The sequence below is a fragment of the Stomoxys calcitrans genome, chromosome 1, assembly GCF_963082655.1.
Source record: "Stomoxys calcitrans chromosome 1, idStoCalc2.1, whole genome shotgun sequence".
In the NCBI taxonomy this organism is placed as follows: Eukaryota; Metazoa; Arthropoda; class Insecta; order Diptera; family Muscidae; genus Stomoxys; species Stomoxys calcitrans.
This window is the reverse complement of record NC_081552.1, coordinates 28862226-28874868: the sequence shown is the minus strand read 5'-3', so window position 1 is coordinate 28874868 and position 12643 is coordinate 28862226. Positions and strand designations below refer to the sequence as shown.

At 40.6% G+C, this 12643-nt stretch overlaps 1 protein-coding gene across 1 annotated transcript; it reads left to right on the top strand.

Moving 5' to 3' along the window:
* Positions 1-1266: 1266 nt before the first annotated feature.
* Positions 1267-9739, top strand: LOC106091399 (dihydrolipoyl dehydrogenase, mitochondrial). The gene is made up of 5 exons (XM_013257908.2): positions 1267-1478; positions 7877-8020; positions 8085-9257; positions 9330-9419; positions 9490-9739. Exons 1-5 carry the CDS (start codon positions 1437-1439, stop codon positions 9553-9555), a joined length of 1515 nt encoding a protein of 504 aa, XP_013113362.2. The 5' UTR covers positions 1267-1436; the 3' UTR covers positions 9556-9739.
* The last annotated feature ends 2904 nt before the right edge of the window (positions 9740-12643 follow it).

Here is a 12643-nt window from a genome sequence, read left to right as displayed (position 1 = left end):
ACACAACACCTGAGGCCACCATGGCGCAGATGTTAGCATGCCCGTCTATGACCCTAAACGCCTGGGTCCAATCATGTCGAGAAAATCCAAAAAAAAAAAAAAAAAACAGCGGTGGTTTACCCCTTCTATGACATAGTTTGTACAGTTTGGCGTGCTGATTCTAACGATATAAAAATTCCCGGGGGACAGCCTGGGTATTGAGAAATAGGCCTCGAAATGGTCGGTCAAAACTATTGAATAACTCGAAAGTTTTCCAACCGATTATAAATTTTAATTCATTAGAAAGCTTGTTTCAAAATCTTTCAGACGTATCAACTTCATAGTTTATAAGCAAAAAAATAGTTTTTTTTTATCTAAATTCTGTGAAGATATAGCCTCATCCTTAAAAATTACCTATGCGGCATTTAAACCCCTTTTCAGAGCTTTCATATATTAATTATAAGCTTTTCTTGCTCCAAAAAGAAGTCATGCAAATTTTATCTAAAGCAAGATTTTTATGTTAAATATTTGAGCTTTTCTTTGTCCTCTTTTCGATTGCAAAGAGGGGTTTATTTAAAATATTCTTGGCTATTTCCGAAGGCCAGCTAATATGCCCAACTTTAGAAGGTAAAGAGAGCTTTATTTAAAATTCCCTTGACTGTTTCCTTCGAACTACCTCTGGTAAATTAGTTGAATTATACTTCAAATGAAAGTTTGAAGGTGTGGCTATTGTAATCTGAAGTAATTTACGATATTTTATATAAGAAAATGTTAAATTTTCGTTTCTTGAAAAAAATTGTTAAAATTTTACTATTTTCTTCATAACTCACTAAAGATTTGGTAAAAAGTATTTGAAAAAGCTACAATATGACGTTTCTTTCATCCAAATAGGTCTAAAAATAAAAAATAGTTATTAGTATTTACATTTTGATCTTTGAAGACCTATATCTCACGAACTAGGTCCCTCCGCTAAATTTCTTTTACAATTTTATTCAACATATACAACTCTATCATCTGAAAGAAATTACCCCGCTTGGCGAGGGACTCGTAAACAGTGTTTGCTCCAACCTTCTTATATGTTTTTATTTTTTCATTTATTAACTATTCTCTTCAATACAAAATCCTAAAATGAGTAATCACATAACCGTTTGTCGTTTCTTATACAACCCTGTGTGTGTGCCAATATCATACAACCATATTATCTTAGTTATCTCACCACTTCTCACTCTCTCGAAAATTTCCACTTTGCCATTTATTTTGACATTTGTATTGAGCTCTCTTTTTCTATGGAATATTGCATTTCGTCACAACGGGTTTTTCTCTACGAAAATAAAGACTTTTTGGCGAACGACGACGGGACCCGCCGGGATTTGTGTGTAGCCTCAGATAGAGAGTAAAAAAATCGAAGAAATTCTTTTTGAAATTTACGGCTTGTAAAAAATTGGAAATACAAAATAATGCAGTGCACCATTCGTAATGTACTTGTGGGTGCCATTAAGGTGAGAAATAAATTGCAAAAGCCGAATTAAATAAATTAAAATCAAGTGAGGAAAAATGTGTGAAATGGTGTTCTTAAGGCATAAGAAAAAATTTGCCATGATTATGCAATGTATGAATTGAATTAACCTTGTGCTAACAAACTAGAATTTGCTTGAAAATAGTAAATAATGTGCCAAAGCTTGTTGCGACTTAAGTCGTTGGTGTTTTCAAAAGATTTTTGGGTGAAATCAAGGATATTTCTAACGAAAATTAATGCCTACTCAATTTCCGTTTCATTATAAGACAACCATTGTGGTATTCGTTGTCTAATCATTTTTATCTAGATAAAGAGAGCGCAGAAAGTTGCAAAATGTACACAGGGTTGCCATTATTTGCAAAAGAAAAAAGACATTGGTCTCATGATGTTGAGTATTATTGTGTGGTGAGCAAAAAGATTTTAAAGAATCACCAAATCAAACCTGCTGATAAAGTGTTGTCATTTGATTTCATTTCATAATTCACAGCTATGCCTATCTGTGTTGTCATTCAAATTAGAAATGCGTCTTTTTGCGATTTGTTTCCATAAACTAGCCCCTCCGTTCATTATCGCATGATTATGATTGCGCATTGTGATAACCATGACGAAGGTTAGTAATTTGTTTTATGATACAACAGCTTGAGGGGGCCATAGGCCAGCCAACAACATCAAAACGATGTTGTTCCCAGAAGAGGTGACGTGAAAAAAATATTTGACCGATACCACGTTAAGATATGAAAGAACAGCTGTGAGGTAATCTTTCGCTAATTCGTTATACATACACGTGCTTCATATTGATTAAGTCAGCTGATTACATATTTTCTTTCATACTAGTGGGTGTGTGTGTTTGTGGTGGGCGGCTAAATAAATAGTTGGATAGGTTGTGTTTTAACATCAACGCTAAAAGTTCTAAATTTACTAATAAGCTTTTCACTTTATTTGTGTGGGAAACATGGGATGAGTGAGAGCAGCAAAACGCAAACCCTACAGGTATTTTAGAGAACAAGTCGATAGGCGCCAAGATGAAGTTTTTTTTTTCCACAAAACTCACGTCCAAACTGAGACGTATGTAGACGACATGGGTGTAAGAGCAGAGTTACTGGAGAACACTTTGTGGCTCTTAATGAAAACGCCTTTTCTAACAGACATAACGGGAAACCGTGGAATTAAAAATCGAGAACCTTTAAATCAAGAACATTGTGGAAGTCTTAAAGAACCTCCGTCTAAATCAGCCTGAAGAAAAGCTGGCAGCATTACTGCAGAAGAAGGCTCACTATCTGGCGCCTCATCAAGTATCCCAAAATACTCACATTTGACAGCTCTTCCACATTCTCCTTGTTTACCACGTAGAAAGGAATTGGCCGGTCTGTGGTAAGTTATGCAGCACCAATGTGGTCTCGTCAGCTCTGTGACACCCAGTGAAATAATATTCAGATCTGTCAGAATGCAGCTCTTCGAACTGCGACGAACTGTCTCCACAGTTTTCACGTGGACCATTTCCATCAGGAGACAATGATCCTACCCGTGCCTGTCCAAGCAATACATCCTTGGCTGTTATCGCAGGGACCATCCAAAAAATCATCTAGTGCCTTAAGGTGGATCTATATGATCTGGAGCGAGAGGTTCAGAGCTAAAAGAGAGAACCGCTAATTCAAGTGGCATATCAAAAGGGTCTAGACAACATTCATGCAGATGCGGTATATAGCTGCCGGGTGAATGTGGTCCTTGGCGAACGACCGCCACCCATTGCATCTGAAGAAATTGACCTCCCCCGGCAAACCAGAGTAGTTTAATAACAATCCGGCAGATGCAGCTGCCTCAACTCCTACAGAGCAAGGATTGATGCCGACGTGCAGGATGTATGTCCCGATTGTGACCAGGGACCACACGTCATCCATTCAACTTCCCAGCCAGATCCACTCGACTCAGATCCCTCTGGACGCACCCCATCTTAGTCGCAGAGTTCCTGGACATGGGTGTAAGAGTAGCACAATCAAGCAGACGAAAGATTCAACACAACACACTGCTACAACAACATCCGGCACGGGATAACTAAGAACACTACGCAGGCTGAAACCTTAAGCTCCGATCTGTGTGGTGGTCATACGTAGATGTTGTTGTTGTAGCAGTTCCAAAGGACCGATCACCGGTCATTGGTAGAGATGAGCGATGGGTAAATACCCAAATGGTATTTACCGGGTAAATTAGGTAAATACCCAAATGGTATTTACCCGGTAAATTGGGTAAATACCCGGGTATTTACCCATTTATACCCAAAAGCTGGGTATTTATAATTTTGCAGATATCTTGGGTATAAAAACATTTTTCAAAAATTTGTTGATGAAATAAAAGATAAAGTGAAATATACAACTTCCCAAATTATTTATGACAATTAACATATGGAAAGAGCAGAAAATTTTTGCTGTTTTTGCAAAAAAAGTTTGCGTTCCAAAAATCGCTACTCCAACATTTTTGTTAATTTTACTAACAAATTTCTCCAAGATGCTACAATGAACCCTTAAATTTTATATTAAAAATATAGGGAAATTTTTATTTTGTGTGTATTATGAAAGAGAGCACAGCGGAGCGTGCCTGGGTGTCATGCTATTGGAGCTATGTCAGGTTAAAGACCGATGCGGACCATACTTGGTTTGAATGTTGGAGACCATAGTCGTTGTACACAATTTCACCCATTTAGGAATAGACTAAAGGCTCAAGAAGTAAAATCGGGAGAACCGTTTTGTATGAGAACTACATCAGGTTATGAACCGATCTAGACGATACTTAGCATAGTTGTTGGAAGTCACAACAAAACACTTCATGCAAAATTTCAGACAAATCGGCTCTAGCTCTAACGGCTTAAGAGGTAAAAAAACCGAGACCGGTTTATATGGGAGCTATATCAGGTAATAAACCGATTAAGATCATACTTGGCACTCTTGCTGAAGGTTAAATGAAAACACTTCATGCAAAACTTCAGCCAATTCGGACAAGATTGCGCCCTCTTGTAGCCCAAGAACTCTAAGACCCAGGACGATCAAGTAGAAATATACTTTGTTGGGTCGCAGATCAATATTTCCAAGTGTTACAAACGGAATGACGAAAATAGTATACCCCCCATACTATGGTGGAGGGTATAAAAATGTATCTTGTTTTAAAAAAGTTAAAAAGGTATCAGCTAGCGTTCAACACTTAGGTTAGGCTAGGTTGAAAAGAGGGTGCAGATATAAATCCGCCCCATGCCGTTATGGACATACACCTAAGCCAGTAATCGGCTTGTTGTGCGCTCTAAAAACTATGAAGTAAACTCTAAAAAGAAAATTTGAAGTTAGGAATTACTTCCTACTTACAAAATCCTTAATTGTTTTCATACCACTCCTCTAAGTTGGTTCATGTCTGGTATTGTGACTCCACCTAAAAGTGCCGGCATCTGTTCCAATGACAAAGGAAATGCTCCAACGTCTCATCTTCCCCGCATTCCCTACACATGCTATCACTTGCCGCACCGATTTTACATAAGTGAGCGCGTAGACCTATGTGTCCCGTTGTGATACCAATAGCTATACCGACCTCCTTCTTGCTTCCTTTCAGTAATAGCCTCGTCTTGGCACGATCTGCATCCCCCTATAGGATTTTCGCTGTCCTACCGATCGTTTCGCTGTTCCACAATGTTGCATGGGCATTCGTCGCCCACTGCCTTAACTCGGACCGCGTCGACCTGAAAGGCTTCGGGTTAACCAAGTTTATTGACGGTAGTCTTCTGGCCTTCCTCCGCCAAATCGTCTGCCGTTTCATTTCCCATTACTCCGTTATGGCCCGGTGCCCAAACGATGCGGATTTTGCCATCCTCAGAGAAGGCGTTAATCTCCTTTCACTGCCAGACTGTTCGTGACCTTACCGTCCTGGTTGTTATTGCCCTTATGGCAATTTTACTGTCACACTCGACGTCCTCGTGTTAGCACCACACACTTCACGCATTCCGTAATCGTCCGATTACAACAGATCTCAGTCCCTGAGTTCTCAATGTAAACCCCCAGGCTCACTCTGTCCTCTAGCTTTGATCTATCCGTGTAACATGATCTTCCGGATGGCAAGACTAGGGTTCCGTCAATCCAAGACTGTGCCGATGGCAGTAGTGCCTCGCGCTCGACTTCAAGGTTCATCTCAGGTATTCGATCGGAACCCTCTTCCCTTTCTTCCAGGTTTCCTATCGTCGCCTCGATTATACCGCGATGGTATGAGCAGCTCCCATCCTCAATCCATTCTCCCATCGCCTTAGTCTCATAGCCGCAGTGACTGCCTCACACTTAATCCGTATGTCAGTGGGTCGGATATCGAGAATAGTCTCTAGTGCCAGTGCTCATGTTCTCTGAACCTGTTGTGTGGTCCTTATGTTGCACTTTTTCTGTGTAGCAGTCCACCAAACTACTGAGGCGTAAGTAAGTATTCATCTAATCACGCTGCTGTAGAGCCAGTGGACTATCCTCGGATTCAGGCCCCATTTCGAGCCTACGGCCCGTCTACATAGTGCCCAACATCTGTAAGCCTTCTCAGTACTCTCCAGAAGGTGACACCACCAATTAGGTTTCCTATCCAAGATCACTCCTACGTATTTGACCTTGTCAGATATCGAAATCGTTGTATTGAGAAAATTAACACATTATTAAACGCCCCGCGGATGTAGATGCAAACCGCCAATGTGTACGTCTTGGCATCGAAGGATTCTTCTATTTTATGCACAACCTCGTGCAGGGCAGTCTTTACCGACCTTCCCTTGACATAGGCATGCTGTTTGTATTTGAGCAGTTCGTTGGATGTCACACTCTTTATTATGGTGTTCACAATACGTTAGGCCTTTGGTGTCGCATAACTACGTGTAGGCCTTTGGTGTTGCATAACTTACCGGGCTTGGGTATAAACACCACCATTGCCTCCTGCCAGGCTTTCGGTGTCCGGTGTCTCCGTGAGTCCCATCGTATCCTGTGGAAAATGGGTTTTCATCAAAAGCCTCAACATGTCCTCCGTTGTCTCTGCTCTCACTTCCAATGTCGTCTACTAAAGTTTCAGTTTGGACATACTGGGTTGCCCAAAAAGTAATTGCGGATTTTTTAAAAGAAAGTAAATGCATTTTTAATAAAACTTAGAATGAACTTTAATCAAATATATTTTTTTTACACTTTTTTTCTAAAGCAAACTAAAAGTATCGGCTGATAACTGACAGAAGAAAGAATGCAATTACAGAGTCACAAGCTGTGAAAAAATTTGTCAACGCCGACTATATGAAAAATCCGCAATTACTTTTTGGGCAACCCATAGTTTTTTGAGAGAAACTTTCTCATCTTGGCGGCGTTATTAACGTTTTGCCGCTCTGGTAATCTTATTGTATTCCTTGAGCCGTGTGTAATGCACATCCTAATAAACTTCCGTTTTTTTACGACGTGCTCTGTTAAAAAGTGTGCGGACCTCTTTCCCAATTTTGCTCATCTCCCCGGTCATGCAGGGTTTTTCTTGGGCTGATTTCCTTTCCCGAAGAGGATAAATATCTTCGAATGACCCCGCCAGTGCAGTCGTAATCATGTTGACATTTTCGTCAATGTCTTCTACGCTTGGATAATCTAAATTATCTTGCTCAAGTCTTCTTCTGAGTAGCCTTCCGAATTTTGTCCAGTTGGTTTCAACTTATTCCTGAAGCTTATCGGATTTGGCGCTGGCCGTGCTATTCTAAACCTAATGTAGCGAAGGTCAGAGAGAGAGTGTTCCATGGAGACCCTCCAATCCTGAACCTTATCGATTAGATTTTCCTAATATATCATCTAATACCTTCTCCCTAATCCTATTAACAAAGGTAGCGGTGTTACCAATATTAAGTGTTATTAGGTCGTTAGTATTCAAGAACTTTCCCAGGGCTTGGCCCCGCTTATTAGTGTTGTCACTACCCCACGAAATGTGGTGAGTGTTCGCATCGAACCCTATTAGTACCTCGTTTCCTGTCTGTTTTGCTTTCCTTACCAGCCGTTGCAGCTCCGACGTGGGTGGCGGTGTCGGAGAGTCGAAAGGCAGATAAAGTGATTCGGCTTCGGCATTACCCAAGTTTATCTAAAGAGACGGTCGACAGACACAGTCCTTCATGAGGTTTTCAGTACTATCGAATATCCCATAGAACATATGCTACATAAACATAGCTTTATTCGAAAGTTAGCGTGCCTTGGGCTGATGGAGGATTTAGAATGTCATGAAGAATAATAATATAAATTGATTACCATAGACATAATTTTAAATATATGTTGAAGCAGCTATACAACTACGTTTCACTTATGCCCACATACATTAGAGGTTAAAATTTTTTTTTAAATTTTTTTTCATGGTATTTTTTCATTTCAGACTCCTTTGCGTTCAAATGGTGCCATACTGGGAGCCTTAAATGGTCGCTTTTACTCCACAACACACGAAGCCGATTTGGTGGTTATCGGTTCGGGACCCGGTGGTTATGTGGCCGCCATCAAAGCTGCCCAATTGGGCATGAAGGTAATGTGATCTGCCTTACTCCCGAACATAACTCATTTCACAGTTTTGCTCTCATTTTTTACAGACTGTTAGTGTTGAAAAGAACCCCACTTTGGGTGGTACCTGCCTCAATGTTGGTTGCATTCCCTCAAAAGCACTTCTCAATAATTCTCACTACTATCATATGGCCCACTCTGGCGATTTAGCCAATCGTGGTATTGTGTGCAGTGATGTCACTCTGGATCTTGATAAATTGATGGTTCAAAAGAGCAATGCCGTCAAAGCTTTGACCGGAGGCATTGTGCAATTGTTCAAAAAGAACAAGGTAACACAATTGACCGGCTTTGGCACCATAACCTCGCCCAATAAGGTACAAGTGAAAAAAGATGATGGCTCTGTGGAGACGGTACAAACCAAAAATATTATGATTGCCACCGGCTCCGAGGTTACACCCTTCCCTGGCATTGAAATCGACGAAGAGGTTATTGTCTCATCCACCGGCGCTTTGGCCTTGAGAAAGGTGCCCGAGAAAATGATTGTTATTGGCGCTGGTGTCATTGGTTTGGAATTGGGCTCGGTATGGTCTCGCTTGGGAGCTGAAGTAACCGCTGTTGAATTCATGGACACCATTGGTGGTGTGGGCATTGATGGTGAAGTTTCTAAAACTTTCCAAAAAGTCTTGACCAAGCAAGGCTTGAAGTTCAAGACTGGCACTAAGGTGATGTCTGCCACCCGCAGTGGTGATACCGTTACTGTACAAGTTGAAAATGCCAAATCTGGTGAAAAGGAAGAATTAACCTGTGACGCTCTATTGGTATCGGTTGGTCGTCGTCCCTACACCGAAGGTTTGGGCTTGGAGAACGTTGGCATTGTTAAGGACGACAGGGGACGTGTACCAGTCAATGATCATTTCCAAACTACTGTACCTAGTATTTATGCCATTGGCGATTGCATTCATGGTCCCATGTTGGCTCACAAAGCCGAAGATGAGGGTATCATTTGTGTGGAAGGAATGTTGGGAGGCCATGTTCACATTGATTACAATTGTGTACCTTCTGTAGTGTATACTCATCCCGAAGTTGCGTGGGTGGGCAAATCGGAGGAGGCTTTGAAACAGGAAGGTGTTGAATTCAAAGTAGGCAAATTCCCATTCTTGGCTAATTCACGTGCCAAGACCAACAATGAAACTGATGGCTTTGTTAAGGTGTTGGCTGATAAGGCTACCGATCGTGTGCTGGGCACACACATCATTGGACCCGTACGTTGAATTGACCAAAAAGTTGTTGATTTTAAAAAAAGAAAATAAATAATGTTGTCTTTGCCTTTACAGTCGGCTGGTGAACTTATTAACGAAGCTGTCTTGGCCATGGAATATGGTGCTTCTGCCGAAGATGTTGCCCGTGTCTGCCATGCCCATCCTGTATGTTAAAGATTTATTTCATGGCTCCATACATTTTTTTAATTTTTTTTTTCATTTTTCTCTTCTTTAGACCTGTGCTGAAGCTTTGCGCGAAGCCAACGTTGCTGCTGCCTTCGGCAAACCCATCAACTTTTAAGTTAGGGTATTGCAATTTCTCACACTTTACATACATCTCCACACGTCTCACGTCCTCTCCCCTTTACAAAGGCCTTAATTTATTAAAAAAAAAGAAAAGGAACTTTAGAAACTGAAACGATATCACGATCGTCTATCTCTTTGTAATTTATTTCAGCCTTTATTTCAAGTTTTTTTTTTTTTTTTTTTTTTGAAAAATAAAATAACAACAACAAGTACACTAGGAACGATTTTAAATAAATAAACGTACAACGTCAAACAAAAACAAGTTTCGTCAAATAATTTGTTTTAGATTTGTAGCAGTATGAAGATCTTTAGCCTATATGTATGTAGAATTGATTGTATATATAGTTAATGTTATCAATATGATTGTAGTAGAACAGAAATCCAAAAGGGAAGGAGATTAGGGTGGGCAATGTCAATGCCATTGGTTACATTTCAATGCCATAAATGTTATCTAGACGGCTGCACTTGGGAGTGCAGACAAATAAGCTTGTACATGGGCACACGTATGCATATCAAGGTGAGTTTTCTTAAACTTTACCTTCATAAGAAGAATCTAATTGGAAGAGGTAGAAAGAAAATTGCCTCCCACGTTGGAAGGGGTGGGAAAAGGTGGATGCGATGGAAAAACAAATGTATAACTATGGCTTGAGGTACAAAGGACAACTTTAAGTTTTCTGTCAAAGACAGGAGTCGCAACATGGTCCGCTTGTTGGTGGCTCTTGGTTTCCTGTCGTTGGTAAACAAATTAGTCTCTTTGTTCACATACTTAAAGAGCGATGCGGAGTGTAATAAAATCCAGACATGTCAAAATGGAGCACTTACGAACTGTGACCATGTTCATTAGGTGGCATTTTGCCCTTTACTGGACCGTTGCTTTTTAGATATAGGTGTAAGCTAAATCGGGGCACTGGTGCAGGAGTCTTCATGGAACAGGAATAGATAATCATATAGGTATCCGGCCGCGTGCAGCGCTTTTCCGGTCTTCGATCTTCAAAACGCTGGAGGCAATTTCGTTGCAGTCGCTTCTTGTGACGTTGAGAATGGTATGGAGATGTAAGGACCAAAATTCTTTACTAGTGCGATCTCCTTGGTAGTGTAGACACTATCTACGATGACTGCGAAATATAGCGTGCGGTGATACTATGGTTTACAGGGTGTAGCTCAGGTTTTCCAGCCGGAAGGCGTATTTTACCTAGTATTTTGGCTCAGAAAGAATGGCCTCAGCTACCGAAGGGTTCTTTGCAAGCAACTCCATTGTCGCTTGCTTTGTGACGATGAGTTAGAGTTGAAGACGGTTGAACACCTATTGTTGTTGTAGCCACAATTTGTATGTGGAGGTGAAGATCCTTGTCAAGCTCGTTTCGGTCGAAAGGATTGATCGCCGCGGGAACATGGTGGCCATTGGTTATATAAAGGCGCCAATAGCTTGCCTTGTCATAACGAGCCTCTTAGGCATCCAGTATTTATGCAAGAGCTGTGTGCCGCCCGGCCTCTTACTGAGACTCTCTACTCGATACCGCTGATTGTCCACGACTGCAGTTGCAGCTACTCCATATGAAGCATTCCACTATCCGCAACTTGTGGACGCCCCGGGTAGCTCGCAGCTATGCTCTTGTGACACCTATTGTGTCACTTCCTTGCAATTACGGCGAGAAGGCACAGAACACCACCTCTCCTCGTCTCGGCTTTCTGGACTATTGACAGGAAGAAGACAAATGATTATCAGCCCAATTATGAAAACCCCCTGGGAATAAATCCTCTTCCTCGAATAAAATCCTTCGATTCTAATTGAATGGGTAGAGGGAATTTGGAAAACAGCTGTTTTGCTTCAGCTGTTTTATTTTGGCTAAGCATTTGACTATTATTTTTTTGGAAAAACGAACATAAAATGAAAAAATAAGCAAAAAGAAGTCTTAAAGATTGTTAAAAAGTTTACAAACCCGATGGAGTCCTTCATTGACAAGGGCTGCCGCCTCACTGTACAACACACTGCTTAAACAACAACAGTACTCTCTCTCTATTATGGCACTGCCCTTCAAATATGATGGGAAGTCACAGTAATAAGGATTGGCATGTCTTTCTGTGCCTGGATTCACTACAGGTACATAGCATTTTCGTATGTGTGTGCGCTGATGCTTTTGTTTTTAGGATGTCTTAGACCCTGGCGTCGTGTTTATCGTGCAACAGGATGACGCTGAGGAAGCACATCCTCAGACTACTGAGTCCTGACCGGTCATTGCAATATCAGATCTATGACGTCAAGATGGACAAAAGAGAAGGCGAACTTCTGCACGGTTCATGATAGTTTTGAAGAAACCCTTACTGACGAGGACTCATCTCAGATCCACCTGGGTCCTCTCGTATTTAATTATGTGCTTTGTTTTCATTTTCCTTTCTCTTTTCATTCTACTGCATTGCGTTGGCCGTTTTTGTTATAGTACCACACATTGGTCAGTACAGGTCATAACGGCCAGGGGACATATTTTGCAAATATTGCGTTGCCCAAAAAGTAATTGCGGATTTTTTAAAAGAAAGTAAATGCATTTTTAATAAAACTTAGAATGAACTTTAATCATATATACTTTTTTTCTAAAGCAAGCTAAAAGTAACAGCTGATAACTAACAGAAGAAAGAATGCAATTACAGAGTCACAAGCTGTGAAAAAAATTTGTCAACGCCGACTATATGAAAAATCCGAATTTACTTTTTGGGCAACCCAATATTAATCTGTTAAACACATATTTCAACACATTCCCTTGTTTAATTAATTAATATTTAAGCGATTGCATAAGTATTATCTGCTAGTTGATTCTCAGATGAAACTTGACACGTTGACATTGAACCTTCTGTGACCTTTTCACGTATGAAGAAATGCTTCAAATCAATGTGTTTTGTTCGTTTATGAAATTCTGGATTCTTTGATAGACGAATTGCAGCGGTATTGTCAATCTTTATTATTGGAATGTCCTTGAAAAGTCGTTTAAGCCATATTACTTTTTTTGCGGCTTCACTTGCAGCTATAATTTCTGCTTCAGTTGTTGAAGTTGACACTGTTGGTTGTAGTTGACTTATCCAAGATAAAG